Source organism: Balearica regulorum, chromosome Z (genome assembly GCF_011004875.1).
Source record: "Balearica regulorum gibbericeps isolate bBalReg1 chromosome Z, bBalReg1.pri, whole genome shotgun sequence".
In the NCBI taxonomy this organism is placed as follows: Eukaryota; Metazoa; Chordata; class Aves; order Gruiformes; family Gruidae; genus Balearica; species Balearica regulorum.
The window spans coordinates 69443897-69467987 of record NC_046220.1 but is presented as its reverse complement, the minus strand read 5'-3'; the positions used below and the strand labels follow the sequence as shown (position 1 = coordinate 69467987).

At 39.6% G+C, this 24091-nt stretch overlaps 1 protein-coding gene across 1 annotated transcript in view; it reads left to right on the top strand.

Moving 5' to 3' along the window:
* PARP8 (poly(ADP-ribose) polymerase family member 8) overlaps window positions 1-23640 on the top strand; it is a 120758-nt gene extending 97118 nt beyond the window's left edge. Inside the window, exons 15-26 of the mRNA XM_075739557.1 lie at window positions 523-615; window positions 5731-5856; window positions 11715-11780; window positions 13170-13237; window positions 13588-13636; window positions 14446-14558; window positions 14719-14791; window positions 16766-16835; window positions 18399-18475; window positions 19418-19487; window positions 22558-22642; window positions 23258-23640. Of these exons, the coding sequence (XP_075595672.1) occupies window positions 523-615; window positions 5731-5856; window positions 11715-11780; window positions 13170-13237; window positions 13588-13636; window positions 14446-14558; window positions 14719-14791; window positions 16766-16835; window positions 18399-18475; window positions 19418-19487; window positions 22558-22642; window positions 23258-23360 (993 nt within the window). The 3' untranslated portion in view covers window positions 23361-23640. The remainder of the gene's footprint in view (window positions 1-522; window positions 616-5730; window positions 5857-11714; window positions 11781-13169; window positions 13238-13587; window positions 13637-14445; window positions 14559-14718; window positions 14792-16765; window positions 16836-18398; window positions 18476-19417; window positions 19488-22557; window positions 22643-23257) is intronic.
* The last annotated feature ends 451 nt before the right edge of the window (window positions 23641-24091 follow it).

Here is a 24091-nt window from a genome sequence, read left to right as displayed (position 1 = left end):
GAGAAATAAATTGTTGAATTATTTAAAATTAAAGTAGCTTCTTCAAGAAATTTGTCTTCTAAATCAGATTTTTTTGTGTGTTCTCAACAGCAGAATAACAAGCTTTGAAGAATAAACCTCCATTTATGAAGGGAGTGTGCCTCCATTAGTTTCTGGATTTGTTCTCTATTACAGTATTTTTACTTATGTAGGAAGTTTTCAGAGCCTGACAGGATACTGTTAAGGACACTTGGGTACTATGCCTGTAATTTTGTTTTTGTAATCCGTTTGGATTTTTGAAGTTTAGCCTCTGTGAGTACGTACGAGTTATTCACACCTGTTCTTCAGATTATTAAAATGCTTCTCTAATATATCTTCCTCAATAATTGACATGTATACATAATTTGAAATTAATGTTGCAGTTAATATTTGAAGAAAAAAATTAACATTAATTGTATTTGCGCTTTGTTGTAGGTATTATGTGATAAAGTCAAGAACCCAAAACTAGAACAAAAATATAATTAACTTTCTTTCTCTGTGTAGCCCACAGTTTGTGAACGGGAACTCTGTGTATTTGCTTTCCAAACATTAGGAGTGATGAATGAAGCTGCTGATGAAATTGCAACTGGGGCTCAGGTAGAATTATCCAATGCTTATTATATGTCTGATTTTCCATAGTATGCTCAGTCTTCTCAGTCTCTTTTAGTATTTATTTTGACTTGCATTCCCCATATGAGTACCGTTTGGTAAGTATTATTTATTTGTCCACTCTTACAGCTGTAAATACACTGGTTTATGCATAGCTTTTTCAAACGGTACTAATCAGGTGCTTCCATTGTTTTGCTTCCATGTAATTAGAGTAACCCTGTTTTCTTGTTCTGCTGTATTCAATTAGATCACCTGGGTTGTTAATAAAGGCAGTCATTGTCATTTGGAGATAATTCCCATTTATTTTTGCCTAATGAGCCATTACTGCTCTCATGCAATTAATAAGCTACTTCCTGTTCGTGTTGTTGGGATGCAGCTATCCACTGAGCATCTGTTGTTTTGATCATTAAATAACAGTGGGAAAGTCCTTACTGATGTTGCTAGATAGGTTTTTTTCCTCTCTTCTCAAGAATCAAAAATTTAATATAAGCTTGCTTCCTGGCTCTAAGTTCAATTATTAATGTAGTTATAACCATATAATTGTTTTCTTTCATAATTTTATGTGGCTTAAAGTATTTTAAACTATGTTTCCAAATTACCATTTAACCTCAGATCACAGTAAATTCAAAAGTTAAAAGGTCTTATGTGTAAGATCCTTTTAAGATCTTACGTGAAAAATTTACACATCTTACAGAAAAGGGCATTCATGCCTCTCAGATTTCCTAGACATAAGTCACTCACTATGCATTTGTGTAGTAAGCAACATGTTTTTTTCTGGAAGACTAAACATTCAGTTCAGATAACCTTAACTAGCACTAGTGAGTCTAGCCACTGGAAATAAACTATTTGGCTAAGTGCCTGAATACCGCCTATGGGCATATCCTCAAAGGAAGAAGCTTGCAGCAGTGTACACCAGCTTCTTCACTTGAGAATATGACTGCAGGATCTGAACATCAGCTCTTCATCTGATGTCTGAAGACCGTTAGATGGCTAAATTTGCAACATCTAGCATACCAAACATTGGGATAGCTGTGTAAGCTTCTAAGGAATGGAGAGAGGTGTGCTGATGAAGCCCTACCTCTTCCTCAGCCTGAAGTCCTCTGAAGACCTCAGCTATGTGTTTCTGGGCAGCTAGAGGGTTTGGTTTTTTTTAATTCAAGCACTTACATGGTACATGACATGTACATTTAGAATCAGAGAATCATAGAATGGTTTGGTTTGGAAGGGACCTTTAAAGGTCATCTAGTCCAACCCCCTTGCAATGAGCAGGAACATCTTCAACTAGATCAGGTTGCTCAGAGCCCCATCCAACCTGACCCTGAATGTTTCCAAGGATGGGGCATCTACCACCTCTCTGGGCAACCTGTTCCAGTGTTTTACCACCCTCATCATAAAAGAATTCTTCCCTATATCTAGTCCAAATCTACCCTCTTTTAGTTTAAACCCATTACTTGTCCTATCACTACACTCCCTGATAAAAAGTCCCTCACCATCTTTCCTGTAGGCCCCTTTCAGGTACTGGAAAGCTGCTATAAGGTCTCCCTGGAGCCTTCTCTTCTTCAGGCTGAACAACCTCAACTCTCTCAGCCTGTCTTCATAGGAGAGGTGCTCCAGCCCTCTCATCATCTTCATGGCCCTACTGTGTACTCACTCCAACAGCTCCATGTCTGTCTTGTACTGGGCACCCCAGAGCTGGGGACACAGTACTGCAGGTGGGGTCTCACAAGAGCAGAGTAGAGGGGCAGAATCACCTCACTCAACCTGCTGGTCACACCTCTTTTGATGCAGCCCAGGATATGGTTGGCTTTCTGGGCTGCAAGCACACATTGCCAGGTCATGTTGAGCTTTTCATCAACCAACACCCCCAAGTCCTTCTCCTCAGGGCTGCTCTCAATCCCTTCATCCCCCAGCCTGTAGCTGTGCTTGGGATTGACCTGACCCATGTGCAGGACCTTGCACTTGGCCTTGTTGAACATCCTGAGGTTCAGGTGGGCCCACTTCTCGAGCTTGTCCAGGTCCCTCAGGATGGCATCCTGTCCCTCAGGTGTGTCGACCACACCACACAGCTTGGTGTCATCTGCAAACTTGCTGAGGGTGCACCTGCTTCTGCTTTGTCATTGATGAGGATATTAAAAAATACTAGTCCCAGTATGGGCCCCTGAGGCACACCACTCGTCACTGATCTCCATCTGGACCTTGAGCCGTTGACCACTACCCTCTGTATGCAACCATCCAAACAATTCTTCATCTACCAAACAGCCCACCCATCAAATCCATATCTCTCCAATTTAGAGATACAAGCAAGTAGCTCTCACTTCTCTTTTTAAATATAGCTGACAGGAAAGGTGGTCCTGGTTTGCTCTCACTCTGTGTTTTGTGTAGATGTCACTGTTGCAGACATATGCAGAGCTTGCTCTAGATCTCTAGAGTACCTCTGCATCTACAGAGCTTTGCTGTAGAGTACTGAAGTGATTACAACTGTAATAGTGCTTAAAAGAGTTAGACGAGGTTTTGTTGATTGTCCCATTGGACTGAGGTGACTAAATTTTGCTAAGTTTCACTTTAGTGATAGCATTGCACCCAGCTCACTCCATCTGATCTGGTTGAGCTCCTATTCCTGTTTGCAGAAAGAATTCAGCACTTCCAAGGTTTGATTCATCTGAGCTATTTTTGATATTAGTTTAGGATAGTGTGAATCACAGCATAGACTATCAGCACAGTGATTATTTTCTTTATTGATTATAAAGAAAGCCTAGGCCGACTAGTAAGAGGTAGGTGTTCGCATTGTGAATTTCTACATATTGTCAGAAGAATCGTCCTCAAGGAGCCTAAATATAAGTTCCCATTATTAGAAATCACATCCTATTTTTATCTGCTGTGCTTTCAGCTAGTTTCCTAAGGTATACACCCATACTTTGTCACTCCCAATATTCTGATGGCTCCTCCTTAGTAATAAGTGATTGTACTTTCTAAAACTTTCAAGCCCGAAGTCACCTTGCCTTATTAGTCACGTAGTCAAAATGCCTGAAAATTAAATGCCTGATTTGTTGATAGTTCAGACTCCCTGTAGAGAGTCGCTGGAGAGAGAGAGGCACTATCTGAGTGAATGATGTCATAAGAGGGAATTGTCATCAGTAAGTGTCGTCTTGTCCTCCTTGAAAATATTTTAATCCTTGAAAATATTTTAATCCTTACTTACGTACTTCAGTACCTACTGTTAAGGAAGAGGCATTCAGGCTCAGCTATTAGGACATTTACTAGATGCACAGCACTTCTTGTTACCAAGGAATACATACACAAGTTTGTATTAGTGTTTGTATTAGACTTACCTCCCAGTTTAAGTTGCTCTGCATACCACCACCTCAAAACAATGATCTCAGGGGAAATAAGGGTTTAACTATGCCTAATCTATGCATGTTTTCCCCTATATCAGACCAATATGCAGATATCATGGTGAGAAACAATATAGGAGTCAACAGCTGGTATAAAGGCGGGCTTTAGGATGGTGTTCTAAGAAGAATTGTGCCAATTTTAAGACAGAGTCTCATCATACAAATCATAAAGCAAGACAACTTTGACTCACTGTATTAAGATATTTGGAGACTCAAACAACTCTTCCCTAGCAGTGTTTTGTGACTGGAAGCTAAGTGCTTCTGAAAAGCAGGGCATATGAACTCAGGCTCAATTTCATGGTAATACATTTACACAGTTGCAGGCCTGTTGCCTGACCTGGCCATGTATACAGATTCCTGGTCTCCTTTGCAAATGCTAATGCAGATGCCCTATTTTGAAACATTCATCACACTTACAGGTATTAAATACGGAAAGGTAATCAGGGCACCATGAAGGAAGAGATCATTACTTAAATAACTTCATTTTTCAATATATGTAAGATATTTAGTAACTGGAACTAACAGAATATTTTTAAACTGATGGAGAACATTGTCCATTCATGCTAAAGGAGCAGAGGAGGAGAATGGCAACAGTATGACTCACTGCAGCGCAGTTCCTTTTCTTTTTCTCATGATTCTTATTTTCATTCTGCTTCTGTAAAGGACCATCTTTTTTTTTTCCTCCAAATGATCAGATACAATGGCAGATATATAAAAACTTCTAGAACAGCTGGAACTGTGCGATGAGATGTGATCTGTGGGGAGTTGTGGGAGGGATGCCTACTACCTACGACTCATTTCAGCTTTTCCTTTCTTTCGTGGAAAAGTCTGTTTTCACACAGGAGTATTTTCAGAAGGCACAGAAAAAACAAGGAAAAATGAGCTAATTGGAGCTACATTTTTATGTAGCAACTTTCAACTTCATTATAAGCTGGATTTAGGTTTCACAGCTGCCAGAAATCTGCATTCTCTCTGGTTTGTCACTGTTGTATTCTATTTTTAACCTCTGAATTACGAATTTTGAAATTATTATAAAGATATCTGTTGCTAAGTTATATATATGCCCACGTGCACATATGTGAATACATGCCTGTGTACACATTACATGCATGATCTTATGGTGAAATCTTGGAAATCATAGATACTCTAAGCCATATTGTAATTTTGTACAGCAGGATGGAAGGAAGAGGATCTCCCAGTGTGAGCCTTGCAAATGACTGTTAAATCACTGCATGGTTCTGGCTTTAGCAGAAGCAATGTTTACATGTGTTTCTATGATTACAGTCTTCAGGAGAACAGCAGGCAGTGGTGCAGATTCACAAACTCTTCCTAGTTCTTGAGCAGCATTTTTCACTGGCACCTACTGTACAGATCCAGCACGACTTCATTTGAGAGTGAATGAATTTAATCCAGGAGTTTGCACATGTGCACAAGAGAAAGCAGGACTGCAAGCAATGTATTTGACATGATAATACATTTAGGACCAGATACTGTCCTATTTATGCACCTGGAATAATGTACCAGGGCTGAACCCGAAGCCTGTTGAGGTCAATGCAAAAATTTCAGTCCTAAACTACATCCTGTGGATAACACAGTTTAGGTAATATAGTTAACAGTGAAATATGGTATTACTATAATGTCTAAAAAAAGCAGATTGGAAGATACAATATGAAAGTATATATATTGAATAAATATTTTTCTTTATCCCTAGGTGGTTGATCTGTTAGTATCCATGTGTCGGTCTGCATTAGAGTCACCTAGGAAAGTGGTCATTTTTGAGCCATATCCTTCTGTAGTTGATCCTAATGATCCTCAGATGCTGGCCTTTAATCCCAGGGTAAGTAGTTATCTGTCACTATGTCATAGCTTGGTTTTAGTCATGCATGAGACTGCAAAGCAAAGCCTTCTTCTAGAGATACAGCTCCAAAATATAGCACAAATGTGTGACTATTTTCCGAACTTGGGAGCTTTTTTAATTGTTTCTGAGAAAGTATTTGAATATAAACTGTAAGTTGCATTCAAAGTTAATGTTGAAGCCAATAAATTCTTTTAGGGTACAAATTCTATATGCAAAATTTTATATTCTTAGTGTCTTTCTCTCAGTGTACACATTGGACACAAAGAGAAAAATGGCATTTGGGAGGTGTAGACCATTTAAACTGGAGAATTTCCAGTCCATCTTCTTATTCCTAAAGTGGTTATTGCTGTCATCTCATTTTCTCTTTGCAAACAATTATGTCCTTAAATGTAATTTAATCAAATGTTGATATAATAGTCAAGTTCTGTACAAGAATCAATTTTGAAGTAAAGAATTGTATTTGCACTACTTTATCCTCTGGCTGCAAATACCACCTCTCAGGGACACCCTCTAGAAGCCGTGAAGCATCTCACTTGAGCCATCCCCAAGGGCATAAATGAGAACTTTGGATGTCCTTCACTGGGATGCATTTCACTTTTTCTGAGCAAAGGCCAGTTAGCAGTAGTTCTTCCTTAGGAAGGGGCAAGCATGTTCTGTAGCATGTGGGAAGGACTTGCCAGGAGGTGCTTGGAAGAAGGCTGATGAGGAGACAGCTAGTTTGGTGGCTGGGTAAGGGGAGTTTGAAGCAGACAAGGGAATATGAGAGAGGGTCACACCAGAAGAGGAATGGAGAGAGCCCCTGGGCTGGCAGGGCCCACACCTCCTCCTCCCAGTTTCTTGCTAGGATGGGCGAGGTGAAAGCTCATGGACAGAAGTTCGTACACCCAAAGATGAGAACAGTGAAGCTCCTGAAGGTGACATGACATGTGGAGCTGGTGAAGCACGGACTGTTGAGTTCCTCCATGCAGAAAAGGTGGAGCTGTCTGGTAGCGGTTCCCAAGCAGAAGGTAGGAGAGGATCAGGGTGAGGCAGAGGGACAACTGAAGGACCTCTAATGTTTTGTAGAGTTGTTAGCAAAGCAAACACATCTGTTTATTTAGCATTTTATTTAACTTTTGGTCACTTCATTATTTCAGTTGCCAAGGGAAACAGCTCCCGTGTTGGTACCATCCGCTGTAGCGTGGTGCGCAGTGGGGTATCCCGAACCGGGAGATCCTCCGAGGGAGACGAGAGAGCCGCCAGGAGCCTGCAGCTCTCACAACAGCAGCCGATGAGACCTGGGCGAGACCAGTAGTAACGGTGGCCAAGTCCCCCCTTGCCATGTACAAAAAAACTCTTAGGGAGCACCAGCAACCAGAAGTGCCTTGAACAGGGCAGGCAAACAGGGCGTGGTGCGTCAGAAAGGGTGAGGCAGTTTGTGCAGGGAAGGTGCTGAAGCTTTGTCAGCTCTACCAGAGCACAGTAGTATCCACCTAACTGAAAGCTGTGGCTTCTCTAAGCTCTGCACCCACCACGACTGATGCAGGTCCCCAGACAGAGCTCCAGTGGGAAGATGCTGCCACCCAGGTGTCAGGCTGCAGGGTGTGCCCTGCTCTTACACCAGAACTGGCCAGCTGTAGAAGGCACACCTGTGGTAGGTGTGCCCAGGTAGAGGAACTCTACTGTTCAATGACAGAGTTCAAGGAGGAGGTGAGTAGGTTGAGGAGTATCAGGGAGTGTGAGAGAGACACAGACTACTGGAACTGCACCCTATCTTCCCTAGGACAGGCCCCACAGGTAGGCAGGACACATGACATGGAGGATTCCCTATCCTCTCTCTCCCTGGCTGAACACAGTGACTTCAGGGTTGGGGCAATGGTGACAAGTTCCTGCCTGGCACAGCAGGCACATCCACCCTGTGACTGCCCCACCTTCCCAGCTGCCATTGCATAACAGGTATGAGGCTCTGCAGGTGGAACCGAACAACAAGGAGGAAGATGGTTCATCTAACTCTCTACAACTACTCCCTGCATCAAAACTTCGTCCATAAAGAAAAAAAGATGGGTCATTGTCATAGGAGACTCCCTTCTGAAGGGAACAGAAAGCCCAATATGCCCGCCAGACCGACTTAGGGAAGTCTTCTGCCTCCCTGAGGCTCAAGTTACAGATGTGAAGAGAAAGCTTCCTACCTTGGTACAGTTCTCAGATTATTATCCATTGCTGATTTTGCAGATAGGCAGTGATAAGTTGCAACAAGAAGTCTGAGGGCAATCAAGAGAGACTTTAGGGCCCTGGCACAACTGGTTAAGGGATCAGGAGCACAAGTAGTATTCTTCTCTATCCCTTCAGTTGCATGGAATTACGAGGGGAGAAGCAGGAACAGCCAGCAGGTCAATAACTGGCTCCGAGCCTGGTGTTACCAGCAGGATTTTGTATTTTTTGACCATGGATCAGTCTACATGACACCAGGCCTGCTGGCGACAGACGGGGTATACCTGTTCAAGCAGGAAAAGGATCTTTGCACAGGAGTTAGCAGGGCTCATTGAAAGAGCTTTAAACTAGAGTTGAAGAAGGAAGGGGATAAAAACAGGCTCGCTAGAGATAAGCCTGGGGTCGGCACGCCTATGTTTGTAGGATGCTGTTATAGTGAGGTCCTTCAGTCTGCCATCTCAGTGAAGGTAGGAGATGCAGAGCCATGCGACAGCAAAGACACAAGGGTAATTGGTGGGTTAGAAACCACAGAAGGTCAGGTAGGAATTAGGACTTCTCCCCTCAAAAAGGTGACAGAATCAGTAGCCCAGCTGAAGTGCATCTACACCAGTGCACTCAGCATGGGCAACAAACAGGAGGAACTGGAAGCCATTGTGCAGTGGGAAAATTATGATATAGTTGCCATCACTGAAACATGGTGCAATGACTTACACAACTGGAGTGCTGCAATGGGTGGCTACAAACTCTTCAGAAGGGATAGGCAAGGAAGGAGAGGTGGTGAGGTTGCCCCGTATGTTAGGGAGTGTTTTGACTGTCTAGAGCTTGACAGTGGTGATGAAAGGGTCAAGTGTTTATAGGCAACAATCAAAGGGAAGGCCAACAAAGCAGCTATCACTGTGGGAATCCGTTATAGACCACTCAGTCAGGATGAAGAGGCAGACCAAATATTCTGTAAGAAGCTGGGAGAAGTCTCACAACCACTAGCCCTGTTTCTTGTGAGGGATTTCAATTTGTCAGACGTCTGCTGGAAATACAATACAGCAGAGAGGAAATAGTCCAGGAGGTTCCTAGAGTGTGTGGAAGAGAACTTCCTCACACAGCTGGTGAGGGAGCCAGCTAGGGAAGGCGCCCCGCTGGACCTGTTGTTTGTGAACAGAGAGGGACTTGTGGGTGATGTGGTAGTTGGAGGCTGTCTTGGGCACAGCGATCATGAAATGATAGAGTTTACTTCTTGGAGAAGTAAGGAGGGGAGTCAGCAGAACTGCCACCTTGGACTTCTAGAGGGCAGACTTTGGCCTGTTTAGGGGCCTCGTTGACCGAGTCCCTTGGGAGGCAGTCCTGAAGGGCAAAGTAGTCCAGGAAGGCTGGGCATTCTTCAAGAAGGAAATCTTAAAGGTGCAGGAGCAGGCCATCCACATGTGCCAAAAGACAAGTCAGCAGGGAAGAAGACTGGCCTGGCTGAACAGAGAGCTGTGGCTGGAACTCAGGGAAAAAAAAGGAGAGTTTATGACCTTTGGAAGAATGGGCAGGCAGCTCAGGAGGACTACAACAATGTCATTAGGCTATGCAAAGAGAAAATGAGAAGGGCCAAAGCCCAGCTAGAACTTAACCTGACTACTGCAGGTAAAGACAATAAAAAAATGTTTTAATAAATACATTACCAACAAAAGGAGGACTAAGGAGAATCTCCATCCTTTGTTGGATGTGGGGGGAAACATAGTGACAAAGGATAAGGAAAAGGCTGAGGTACTTAATGCCTTCTTTATCTCAGTCTTTAGCAGTAAGACCAGTTGTTCTCTGGGTACTCAGCCCCCTGAGCTGTAAGACAGGGATGGGGAGCAGAATGAAGCCCTCATAATCCAAACGGAAGTGGTTAGTGACCCGCTACACCACTGAGATACACACAAGTCAATGGGGCTGCATGGGATCCACCCCAGGGTACTGAGGGAGCTGGCAGAAGTGCTCACCAAGCCACTTTCCTTCACTGATCAGCAGTCCTGGCTAACCGGCAAGGTCCCAGTTGACTGGAGGTTTAGCCAATGTGGCACCCATCCACAAGAAGGGCCGAAAGGAGCATCCAGGGAACTACAGGCTTGTCAGATTGACCTCAGTGCCAGGGAAGGTTGTGGAGCAGATCATCTTGAGTGCCATCGCATGGCATGTACAGGATAACCAGAGGATCAGGCCCAGTCAGCATGAGTTTATGAAGGGAAGGTCCTGCTTGACTAACCTGATCTCCTTCTATGACAAGTTGACCTGCTTAGTGGATGAGGGAAAGGCTGTGGATGCTGACTACCTAGACTTTAGGAAAGCCTTTGACAGCATTTCGCACAGCCTTCATCTGGAGAAACTGGCTGCTCATAGCTTGGGCAGGCATATGCTTTGCTGGGTAAAAAACTGGCCAGGCCCAAAGAGTTGTGGTGAATGCAGTTAAATCCAGTTGGCAGCTAGTTACAAGTGGTGTTCCCCAGGGCTCAGTACTGGGGCCAGTTCCCTTTAATACCTCTATCAATGATCTGGATGAGGGAATTGAGTGTACCCTCAGTAAGTTTGCAGACGCCAAATTCTGCAGGAGCGTTGCCCGTGCAGTGCTGCAGGCTTGGGGAAGAGTGGCTGGAAAGCTGCCTGGTGGAAAAGGACCTGGGGTTGTTGGTCGATAGTCGGCTGAAGATGAGCCAGCAGAGTGCTCAGGTGGCCAAGAAGACCAACAGCATCCTGGCTTGTGTCAGAACTAGTGTGGCCAGCAGGACAAGGGAGGTGATTATCCCCCTATACTCAGCACTACTGAGGCTGCATCTCAAGTACTGTGTTCAGTTTTGGGCCCCTCACTACAAGAAAGACATTGAGGTGCTAGAGCATGTCCAGAGAAGGGAAACGAAGCTGGTGAAGGGTCTGGAGCCCAAGTCTTATGAGGAACAGCTGAGGGAACTGGGGTTGTTTACTGGAGAAAGGGAAGCTGAGGGTAGACCTTATCACTCTCTACAACTACCTGAAGGGAGGTTGTAGCCAGGTGGGCGTTGGTCTCTTTTCCCGAGTAACAAGTGACAGGACGAGAAGAAATGGCTTCAGGTCACGCCACCGGTGGTTTAGAGTGGGTATCAGGAAAAAATTCTTCACCAAAAGGGTTGTCAAAGCATTGGAACAGGCTGCCCAGGGAAGTGGTGGAATCCCTAGAGGTATTTAAAAGATGTGTAGATGTGGCACTTAGGGACATGGTTTAGTGGTTGCACTTGGCAGTGCTAGGTTGATGGTAGGATTTGATGATCTTAAGATTTTTTTCCAAACAAAATGATTCTATGATTCTGTTTAACTTAATAACATGGTCTCCAAATAACTGTCAGAACCTGTGTTTTGTTACAAATATTTGTTTAAAAAATTGAGCTAATTTTTTTAGTGTGTTGAAGATTCCAGTGAAATTCAAAGAAAAACCATCATGATAATATTTTTTCAGGGAATTTTCCTGGACTATGAATGAGACAGTCTATGTGTGAAGTGGAAGGAAGCTATTGGTTAGAAATCTTTGAAGGGACTGGTTTGCTGAACATTCATCCTAGCTTTGGTTTTACACACACTCAATGAAATGAGTTTTTTGTAAACCCAAAGACTAATATTCTTTTAATTTATTTGCTTATTTTATGCTACATCAGAAGAAGAATTATGACCGAGTCATGAAAGCATTGGACAGTATCACTTCTATTAGAGAGATGACACAGGTGAGTTTAAAAATCTTTACCTAATTTAATCGCTATTTCTAGAACTAGGAAGCTGTTTATATTGCTTGGCTATGATGGGTGGGGAAATCAATTATATCATCTCTTTCCTGTAGAGCTGTAATAATATTAAAATGTGTGTTAAAAATAACAAACCTAGGGTTTCCATGTTGGCAGTCAAATAAAAGCAATGAAGTAGAATTCAGATCTTTTTGAAGTTTAAATAAGAGATAATGACAGCAGAATGGGACATTGTAACTAGATAATCACCAGCTGCTGTATTTCTGGAAATATCAAAGCCAAACTGGGTCTCTTATTTCCAAAGCAAAAGAAATTGATTTTGTGACAGTGTTCTGAATGATGGCTTTATTTCTATTATAGCAAAACACTTTATCAGCTAAGTATGGTTGGGGACTTGCAAGGTTGAATCTCTTGGGATTAATACCATATGATTTCTCAGTATTCACAGTGGGACAGAATCTGATAGCCATACTTTATTTTTGTTTACTATATTTATTATGTTATTTTATATTATTATGTGATTTTTAAAATTATGTTTATTGTTACACTTCCTTTCACAAACAGCCCAGCTTGATTGCAACTGATTATCGAAATCTCTCCAATGTAACTTGCTTTTCCAAATGCTATATAAATGTAGCCTCACAACAGTTTATAAATCTTCCTCTGTATCTGTTTGTAGGGATTCTGGAATGAAAAATGAGGTATATAGAGAGGAGAAAATAAATTGAAAATTATAATTTGCAATTTTTTTTACTTAATGTAATATCTTGTAAAAATTTAAAAAATCAGGTATTTCTATTACCTGATACAATTTATTTTAAAAAGAAAAATAACCACCATTTTGTGGGGTTTTTTAATGTTAAAATAATTGTTGGACTGAGGAGTTTTAAAGGGATGTGTGGCACTGTGATTGAAATCAAGAAAGATTTTCAAAGGGATTATAAGATGATACAGTATTTCACCAGTTTATAACATCAAATGGTTAAAAAAATGGAGTGGATTATCTTGGGTTATTTTGAGAGATTTAATTTTGTGAAGTTCCAGTCCAACTTATTAATGCAAGAGCCAAACATAAAATGATGTCTTCTGCTGTTCTCCCTCAGATCACCAATGTTTGCTATAATATACTCATTTTGATGCTAATTATATGCTTATTATTTTACTCCAGGGAAAATAATTGCTATATTAATTCTTGTTGTTGTCAAAACACATTTATAACTGTACAATGCTAAATGTCAGTGAAACTGTGATTTAAGCCTAATAATGAGTCCCATGTATTCGTTTTAATAGAGAAATCATGGGCAATGAAACATATAAAATTTAACCTTACGATTCCAACTAGAAATAAAAAATGTAATTATTCTTTTCTAGGCACCTTACTTGGAAATAAAGAAGCAGATGGATAAACAAGACCCACTTGCACATCCTCTTCTACAATGGTATAAAATTGACTCTCATGAGATAATTATTAAAATACCAAGATTCATGAATAATCACTTCACCAGTATAATTTGGTAAAGCTCACCCTAAGAATTAACGTCAGGGTTGACATTTGCAACTGCAGGTGTTTCTGGACCTCATCTGGGCCCTCTGAAAACACTGGAAAGACTCCAGCTTATTTGTACAGCCTCTGATCGCATTTTCTAGACAAGATTTGGTCTGCTTCCATCTGATATGTTCAAAGGCCTACAGCTGAGTGCTTTGTGGTGGCCATTCATAACACATTTTTTAAGAAGAAAAGTTCTGTTTGGTTACCGTGTCTAATACATCTAACTATTTCTTATTTTAGGGTTATATCTAGTAATAGATCACATATTGTGAAGCTACCAGTGAATAGGGTAAGTGTCTGTGGGTTCCTTATTATTTTCTCATTTCACATTGTTTGCATTAGCATTTTAGGTGGGAGTCTCCTAGCCAAACGTAGGTGTCTACATTCAAACTAATGACATGGACTCCGTTAATAGACAAGGGAGAAAAATAGGCAGTTTCAGGTCATGAATCATAGAATCATGTTGTGAATATCTAAAATAACTCAAAGGAATAATGCTTAGAAAAAGCCTATTTGAGGTGAGTAGCTCAAATGTCTACCTTGTAGTCATCTGAGATTGGGTGAGAATAACTTCACTATTTTTTTTGTTACTGTATAGAGTATTAGGTACAGAATTGTACAGAAAGCAGTGCACACAAACACAATGTACCAGGAGTTCCACATATGACTACACCTTAAAAAGAGTATAGCACTTGAATTTTAGAGGGATGGTGCTGAGATTAATTTCTGAGTATGTGTGCCTCTGATCTCTGATTAAGGGCATCTGCAACCTTTCAAATCTGAACCTTAATTCAAAGCCAGCTCTGATCAGAATACCATGATCAAATTGTTCAATTTGATTACTTTACTAGAGCCATATCAGGCTGAAATCTGTTTCAGAAACTTCCATGTGTTTCATAAACTGGAAGACATTTTTAGTCTTTGATTTCAGGTAAAAACTATGATAATGAGAGCAATTTTAACTTAGTTCATGTAGTTATTCAGATGCAGTCATATATTGTTCGAAACAGCATGGTATCTTAAGAACTACCATTATGAAAATACAATGCTTTTGTGTTAACCAGCTTCTTTTCACTTATGCACTGTTATATTTTACAGCAACTAAAGTTTATGCACACTCCCCACCAGTTCCTACTTCTCAGCAGTCCACCAGCCAAAGAATCCAATTTCCGAGCTGCTAAAAATCTCTACGGAAGTACCTTTGCATTTCAGTAAGTACTTATATTCATATTAATCAAAGGTTATCAAAATGCTGTGCTGTTCTTTTGTTCTTGCCATTTGAGGTTTACAGCTGTGAATTTATTGTTTTAAAGGATTACTGATTTCATTTTCCAGTTTACACTGTGGATTTTAACGCTTTCATTTTTTCAGTGGTTCACACATTGAAAATTGGCATTCTATCCTGAGGAACGGCTTGGTTGTTGCTTCCAATACGAGGCTGCAGGTAAACAGTATACAAATGGACTTTAGCTAATCTGTGCATGCTTGATTACATACTAGCTTAGGCAAGTTTTCAGGGGATGTGGTTCTGGTAGTCATATAGGTGGAAAAAAGGGATGATTTCAAATGCCTTCTTGTTTCCTCGAAAAGGTAGTTTTCTGATGCAATTAAAATGAAATAATGTGTCTGCTAAAATGGCTATAAAATCCCATTATTGGAATCAGTGTTTCAATTTTACATTGCAGAGCAGCGCCTCCAGGAGGCTTAGCTCGGTACTGCTTAAAAGCAGTTTTGGGATTCAAATTTGAAGCTACATAAACTATCTCCACATTACAGGATCCCAGAGCATTCTAGATTTGCAGGAACTGGGTTTACAGCATCTTCTCTTCTCCTCTGGTTCCCTTGGGAATGGAAATATGAGTGTACTGGCCAAGGGAGAGCTATTGCAAATTTCAGTTTGTTTTCTCAGACTGAATCATCAGGAGACCACTACTGCAGAGCAAAGCAGGCAGTACCAGAGGGACTGGGGAGCTGTAACTCAGAGTATTTTAGCATCATGGTTTTGACAGGTTTTCCCCAGAGCTGAGTCTGTGATACCTCAGAGGAGGATCCCAGGGTACTGACTAAGGATCAGGGTACAGAAGGCACTGAAAAAAAGGAAATGGAATTTTCTGCTGTTCCTCTTAGTAGTTTCAGTGGTTATATTAGTATCTTTGGAAGATACTCCCCCAAGAAAGCAGGATTTACACACCAAAATTCACCAAAGTAAACCCCTTTGTTTATGCTTATTTTTTTGTTGAGGGTTGAGGTACTGGGAATAGGAGGAAGCAGTAAAGCCCTATTTTATACAAGTCATCACTTTGAGATCTCTCACATACCTAAGGCATATCCCGAGCCCAGTTAATCCTATTTACCCCAGTACCAACCAGTAAGGAAAAATATCTACTCACTAAGGATCCAGTACAGCACTGTAGGATCTGGAGGAGTGAAAGCATGTTTGCACATTCCTATGAGAGCTCTAACACGTTGCAGAGACAATGTAAATATCATTGGGTCAGAGGAAAGAAAGAAGAGTGAGAATGATTCTGAAGCCCAGTGGTCATAACATCTACCTAGATAGGAGGTACTCTGGGATCTTATTTGTGCTCCAACAACTACTGGGTGTATTTTCTTTAAAGACTTTTCCACATAAAGCAGTCAGTCCCTGGTGGAGAAGTGAAACCCATACTTCCCCCTTTCCAGACAAGAAAATAACTGCAGGGCTAATAAAAAGTGCTTGCTTTTGTTGCTTAGCCCAAGCTTCATGACATGGAACAGTAATGTTGGTGAAGAAGAGTCTTCCCTTTCCTCTATTCTTGTCAGACAGCTGGTAGCTTTGTGGCTATAGTGCAATCCTGCAGTGATGGGATATGCACATCTGAACTGGCTCAGGCAAAAGCTTGATTGAACCCATTCCTCCAGTAGTCAGGCTGAACTACTGACTAAATTCTCCTATAGCGTATGACCAGTGTCATCACCACTTAATTTCTTACCTTAAAGAAAACAAAAGCAGCTCTTGCTGCTGTCAATTCACAGAGGCTGGCTTAGGCAGTGCTTCCTGCCAAGGTTTTCATGTGAGACACATGCTGAGCTTACTCAGCCTTGTTAAGGCTGAGGTATATTTGACCATGTACAGAAGCACCCCCTGTAGGCATCCTCCATGGTAATGTTAGATTTAAAAACAGAAAATGCCATTTTTATATATATATCTGATGTAAATTATGTTTGGGCATTTGGACATGGTTTCCAGAATATGCAGTATTTTAGTTCTGTATTTGCAGCATGATTTTTTTAAAGACTTCTTTGAACATCATTTATTAACAGGCAATAAATTAGTGCAGTGGGGCAGATGCTTGTCTACATTAAGACCTGTGCCTATCATTATTATTTTGTCCAGATAACCAAATTAATGTTAAACAATCACTCCGCTCTTTTTCAGCTCCATGGTGCAATGTTTGGAAGTGGAATCTACCTTAGTCCATTGTCAAGCATATCATTTGGTTACTCAGGTGATATTTATAAATCACTCTAAAGTTGGAGAAATATAGGGGTATATCTTAGTTTACTGCTTTTCTTGCCAGCTTCACTGTTTACTGTAGTAAATTTTATCCTTGACCAAGATTTAATTTATTCAAAAAAGAAAAAATCTCAATTTCCTCATTTTCCAAAGTGCTGAGTATCTTGAAACTGCTTGAAGTAAATAGTAGCTAATACTGGATGCTGTGTTTAATGGAGCAGGTCTTGATGTGGTGGAAATCTAACTTTGTGTTTGTGATTTTCTGTCAGTATCTGCCTAAGTCCATCAAACATTATCTATGGATGTATGGGCTTTTATGACCTGATCTGACAAAACAAATACTCATCAATAGGCATGTTCAACTATGTGTATTTAAGAGTATTCGCAAGTATCACCATGTCAGGATTGCATAGAAAGTACAGGACAGTGTATTTATTTTATCATGAGAAGGGGAGGCAACATAATTTGTCCCCCTAGTAAATCCAAAAGTGAGTCATGCAGAGTTTTCCATATAAGAATTAAATCATAAAGAGAAGCATAATAGAAACAAGATATACCAATGTGTATATAAAGAAACTTAAGAGATTTTTAAAATATAGTGACTTTTTCCTTTAGGTGTGTTGTATTTACCATTTCCTCATATATGAAAGTGCTAGTATAGTTGAACGTGTGTTTGTGTGCATCTACATAATTCTGAGACTTTTAGTTATGCTTTCTGATTTTCAGTATTCTTAGGTAATGTCACAATTCATTTTAAGACCTCAGCATTTTTTACTCCTTACTGAATTTCAGTATCGGTAATCTCCTATACTACTTGTTCCTTCAAAGTATTAAACTTCCCCGTAATTCAGTCCGTGTTTGCAGGCTGCCAAGAAATATGGGATACTGGAAAGGCAAAGAAGCCTGTTTCATTATGGGAGTTTCATATAAACCAGCATGAAGAATATAAAAGAGATCTAAGGCACAAATGTAGGTGTTTAAATTTATGAGATGGATCCAATGTGGCTGGCAAATAACTAAATACCTAAGGTGTAGATAAATTAATTAAACCAACATAGACTTTAAAGCTTTAAATAAATTAACTACTCCTAAAAATTAATTAGACTTTTAGTTAGTCTAAATGAAGTGTTAAAGATTAATATCTAAAGTTCTTTCTCTTGTGATTTTACTATCCCACCCACAGTAAATCAGACTGTGTTACTTCAGCCTGAGAAGGGTCAGCTAGACTCAAGGCATGCTGACATGCAAGTCTGTTAAGCAACCACCTAAGAGCATTCCTGAGCTGAATTCACTGGCATTTAAATTTAACCTCATGTGTATGTGCTTTTGCACCTACTTAATGTTAACTAGACTTTCCTAAGGTCTTTGCAATACATGCAGATGTACTGGTAATTTGCAGGATTAAACTGAGATATTCTATGACAAAGTTAACTTTTTGGTTGGCATGCAAAGGACTGCGATTCCCACTGTGCTACCTGTTTCATTCTCCATACTTAACTTTGCTTATTGTGGTATTTATATGCCAGGGTATCTGACATGATTTCAATATTCCTAGGGATGAACAAGAAGCAGCAGAAGGTGTCAGCTAAAGATGAACCAGCTTCAGGCAGTAAGGGCAGTAATACATCACAGGTACAGTACATCAACCATCTCTGGAAGATTTATGGTTTTATGCTTGGGAACTTGATAGCAGAAAAGGAGGTAATACTGCCTTTGTGAAAGCTAACATTTTTATTTTATTGAACAAAATCAACAACTTAGAGACTGCAAACATCAAATACAGCCCAACTGCTTTTAGTAACAATTTACAGAGTATACTGCAGGTCTTGTGCCTTCCTTTTCCAAGCAGAAGAATTTAGGAAAAGAATGAAAATGAAATACAGATTGCATTATGACCCTTAGCAAGCCCTTGCTTTCTGAGTTATAGACTTGCAGAAGAATGATGCAAAAACAATTGAGAGTGGTTATTGCTGGAAAAAGAGTACCATTTCATTTATAGCAAGCCAGTTTTTCTTTTTGATGGATTTTACATAGTAAGTCATTAGAATTCTACTTTATCTAAAGCAACTTCATAGCATTTATGTGTAGGGCTAAATTTTGAGAAAGAAATCTTACATCTATTTCCATAGTTAACACATAGAAACTACAGAATAATCTGGCTTTGGAAAGAGATTGGTATGTAACAGCAGAAACCCTCAGAAATGGGAAGGCCAGTAAAATATTAGGGTAGTGGCCAAAGAATTGGTGATCAAATTCACCTTTTTTTTTTTTCTATGATCAATTTGTTTATCAGTAACACTCTATTATTTCTAATAATATTAGTCATTCTCTAATAATTAGGAACTTTTCTTTCTGGATAAAGGAGTTCAAATCCCTGCTACAGTAATCCAAACAAATAATAATGTTTTTAGAAATTCTATTACATTTAGAAATACAATAGAAATGTTTTAGAAAGACTGCCTCTATTTTTGTTCATTAATAAACCACTGAAAATAGCAGCCCTCACCTTTGTTACTTTTTCACTCAGTTTGTCTTACTGCACTAATTAAGTTTTCTCATGTTTTTACACGTCAGTCACAGAAGAAAGGACAACAGTCACAATTTTTGCAAAGCCGTAACTTAAAATGCATAGCCTTATGTGAAGGTAAGCTGAAAGCCCTTGAAAAACTGTTCTGGTCATGGACACTGTGTTACTGGATGCAAATCAGCGAGACCTTTAGTTCCAGTATTGGTTGGTTTTAGGTAGGAGACTACTGGTAGGCATACAAGTACTTGATGAATAGCTGACCTTTACATTTCACTTCAGAACCTTTCCCTCTTCAAACAAAACCTGTAACACATGCTGAATTTTTCTGAAACAATCATCTGCACATACTGACTGATCATCTGGTCTGTCTTTCAAATGTGATCATATTCCTAAGCCATCAACATAACCCAAGTTGTGGCCTTTATTTGAAATACTGACTTCCTGCAAGCTCTTGACAAAGGCATTAAACACCTGAAAGTTAGAAAAAACAGCTTTCCTATTAAATTGCCAAATAATTTTTCACGGTTAAGGCAAATATGCTGTTCATCTGGTAACCAGTCTGTTCTCTCTGACTGCTTCAGAAATTTTGTGAAGTTAAAATAAAGTGCATAGGAGCGCAGTCATTCTTGAAAGACTTGGCTAGTCTTTTAGTAATTAATGAAACCTCAGTAGGTTTAGAAGACAAAGAATTATGAAATTTGAATAAGAATTGTACCAGTAATTGGTAATTAGTCTTATTGGCCAAAAAAAAAGAAATTATATTAAACTCAGTTTGTCTGTCATTTGGAGTATTTGCTTATTTTTAAAAGTAAAAATTATGACAGATGGTAGAAAAGAAGTCATTTCAAAATGGAAACTTTAAACTATATATGCTACTTTTTAATATATATATTTTTGAGAATGTTCAAATGAAATATTTAGCATGATTAAGGAGATGTCAGTCAACATGAAAATGCAATTTGATCTGGACAGAAAAATATATAATTTTAGTTCTAAAACTTTCAGAAGAAGATATGAAGTGAATCTAGGGTTTCCTAACTTGGTCTTTAATGCATGAAGTTTCTCAATAAAATTTACATCTTTCACAAGGACTTTGTCATCCATATCATTCTATCCTCACACTTATTAATGGATTATCAATTTTATAAGGGTGAATTTTGAATATGTGGTAAAACATATTTTACATCACTCATCTTCATTTTTTTGTGAAAAGTGTTTAGGGGAGATAGTTAATATAGATTTTAAATAACATTAATTACAAGAGAGAAATGCTTGTTAAAAATTACAAGTCATGGAAGAAATGGTATAAAAATTGAATATGGATTTATTCATGGTAGTGTTAGAATAGAATAGAATAGAATAGAATAGAATAGAATAGAATAGAATAGAATAGAATAGAATAGAATAGAATAGAATAGAATAGAATAGAATAGAAATAGAATAGACCTTTTCAGTTGGAAGGGGCCTACACAATCACCTAGTCCATCTGCCAAACCACTTCAGGGCTGACCAAAGGTTAAAGCATGTTATTAAGGGCATTGGCCAAATAAACACTAACAGGCTTGGGGCATCGACCACCTCTCTGTGAAGCGTGTTCCACCAGTGTTTGACCAGCCTCTCAGTAAATAAATGCTTCCTCATGTCCTGTCTGAACCTCCCCTGGCATGGCTTTGAACCACTCCCACGCGCCCTATCACTGGATCCCAGGGAGAAGAGCCCAGCACCTCCCTCTCCACTTCCCCTCCTCAGGAACCCATGAGGTCACCCTTCAGCATCCTTGTCTCCAAACTAGACAAACCCAGAGTCCTCAGCCACTCCTCACAGGATGTGCCTTCCAGCCCTCTCACCAGCTTTCTTGCCCTCCTCTGGACATGTTCAAGGACCTTCATGTCCTTCTTAAATGGTGGGGCCCAGCACTGCACACAGTACTCAAGGTGAGGCCACACCAACGCTGAATAGAGCAGCATAATCACCTCTTTTGGCCTGCTGGTTAATCCATGTTTGATGCCCCCCAGGACAGGGTTTACCCTCTTGGCTGCCAGGGCACACTGCTGGCTCCTACTGAGCTGCTGTCAACCAGCAGCCCCAGATCCCTTTCTGTAGGGCTGCTCTCCAGCCACTCCTCTCCCAATTTATGCTTCTGCCTGGCATTACTCCATCCTAGGTGCAGAATCTAGCATTTCAACTTCCTGAATTTCATCCCATTAATCATTGCCCAGTGCTCCAATCTATCTAGATCCTTCTGCAAGGCCTCTTGTCCCTCAAGACAGTCAACAGCATGTCCCAAACTTGCTAATGGTGCATTCAACTCCTGCATCCAGATCACTGATAAATATATTGAACAGAACTGGCCCTAGAATTGAGCCCTGAGGAACACCACTGGTGATTGGTTTCCAGCAGGATGTAGCCCCATTCACTACAACCCTTTGAGCTCTGCCCTTCAGCCAATTCTTTGCCCTGCACACTGTGAACCCGCTTGTCCCGCAGTTGGACAACTTGTCCAGAAGGCCAGTGCTGTTTAAATGCATTTTTAGCTATCTTTTCAAATATATATTGATGGTATAGCTTCTACCTAGCAATAAAAAAGTTTCTTTTCTGTATTGTTCTCATTCTGCTGGTAAACAACCTATCATCAAATATATTGCTGTTTTCTAAACATTGAGCAAGTTTTGGCAAGCTTCATAATCCGCTTGAGTCATAATCATAACCTCTTTGAGTCATAATTGCTTAATTTTTAAAAATATTTGGTAGTATTGCAAATCCCAAATTTGTCATATCCCAGTGTTGGGCTTTGTCTTTAACATCTTATTTTTGGCTCAGCCACCATCAAACACAAATATCTGTTCCAAAGGCTAATTAGTTGACTCAGATCCTCCTTAACAGCACTATGGCCATTTAAAATCAATTTTTAATAAATATACTTTTTCATTTTTCATTTCAATTAACAACTGGCTCCCATACATCAAGCACCTGTGTTTTCTGGAAAATATATTTTGGAAACAAGAATCAAGCTCATCTCCCTGTTTCTACTAGCAGCCAACTCAGAGTCTGCGCCACACCACAGACATGCAATAGAAAACTACATATTCCCAGAAGGCTGTTTAAAATGTATAAAAAAGCAAATCTTTTAAAGAAATATTTTCCAGACATGTTTTCATCACTATGAAATTTATTCTTTCCCTGATAGTGATAACCTCATCCGATCTGCACAAACATGGAGAGATATGGGTAGTTCCCAATACAGATCATGTGTGTACAAGATTTTTCTTTGTGTGAGTACAAAGCTTCTTTTAAACATTCAACTTCTGTTCGTCCTAGATCTTTCTCGCCATGTTCCTTCCAATAGGTGTAATTGAACTAGATAAAGACATTTCTTCCTAATTCTTTTCAGTATCACTTCATTTTTTATCTTAATTAAATTTGTTAGGAAATGAATGCATAAGCTAGTGACAAAGGTTTAGTAGATAGTTTGTTTTAGAATAAATGAATGGACAGTTACTGATTTTTCCCACTCTAGAGCATTACCTCATGTTACAGTAAGTTTATCCGTGTATAGTAAAATATAATTTCTGTTTGGCTGTATGTTTTAAAGCTGAGGGGTTCAGTAAAGGCTTTCTGATGTGAACATTTCCCCTCTCAGCTATGACTTGTCCCCTTTGGGACCTAGTGGCTTATTCGGCCTCAGGGTTTCAGTGACAATGGCAGCTTTACCACCCTTCACTCTCCAGAAGATCTGCATATAATGGTGAAATGCAGCAAAGGAGTTTAACAGAAACTTGTTAACATGTGGAATAAAGACTCAGTTATTGAATGAAATGGGTTTGGATGTTTTCAGGTAGATTAATAAAACACTAATTTGATTTTATTTTCTGTACTTTTTTTTTTAGTTATGAAGATGGTCAAGTGGGTGATGCAAGTATAAATACACAGGAACCAAGCATTCATAAAGAGATTCTTCGAGTCATTGGCAATCAAACTGCTACTGGTTAAAAGGACCACTCTTATTTAATTGATGTGATTTGGAAGCCTTCCTCAGTCTCAAAGCTGGATTTTGAACTGAAGAAGATGCAAAAAAATAATTTATTATTATTATTCTAAGCAAATTAACCCTTTGAATACTTACTGTTTTCATACTTAGTATTTCTTATCTCATCAAATACCTGAGATGGTATGAATTAGCAACTGTAGGGGTGAAAAGTCTATTAATATACTACAACTAATAGTAATTAAACAGGCATTTGGGTTGCTCACAATAAACAGACTTTAAAAAGGAGTTTTGTGCTGATATTTTTATATTAAACTTCAATTGGAGGTTTTAGTACTGTATACTGGTATTTTAAATTTAGAATGACTGAATTATAAGCAAGAGAGAAGATTTTATAGCGGAGCACCTGTATTATGCAGGATACTTTGCAATAAGTAAAATACTCTCGTATTTAAACACAATAAAAGGTTGTCTGGAACATGTCAAATTAAAGAGATTGGTTACCTGCAGCTATCTTTGATTCATTTTATTTTACACAGATGCAGCTAGGATTTAGAGTGAAAGGTTAAAACAATAATACATTTTTTATTTAATGAGTGAAACAAATCAAAAAGTATTGAATGTGATGATGTATGTTTAGTTTTCTTTCTCTTCTCTGGAAACACTGTCCTATCCATTAAGCAGCTCAGTCGTATTTTTTAATTACACAAGCGTAGCAAACATCTGGAAATCCTGA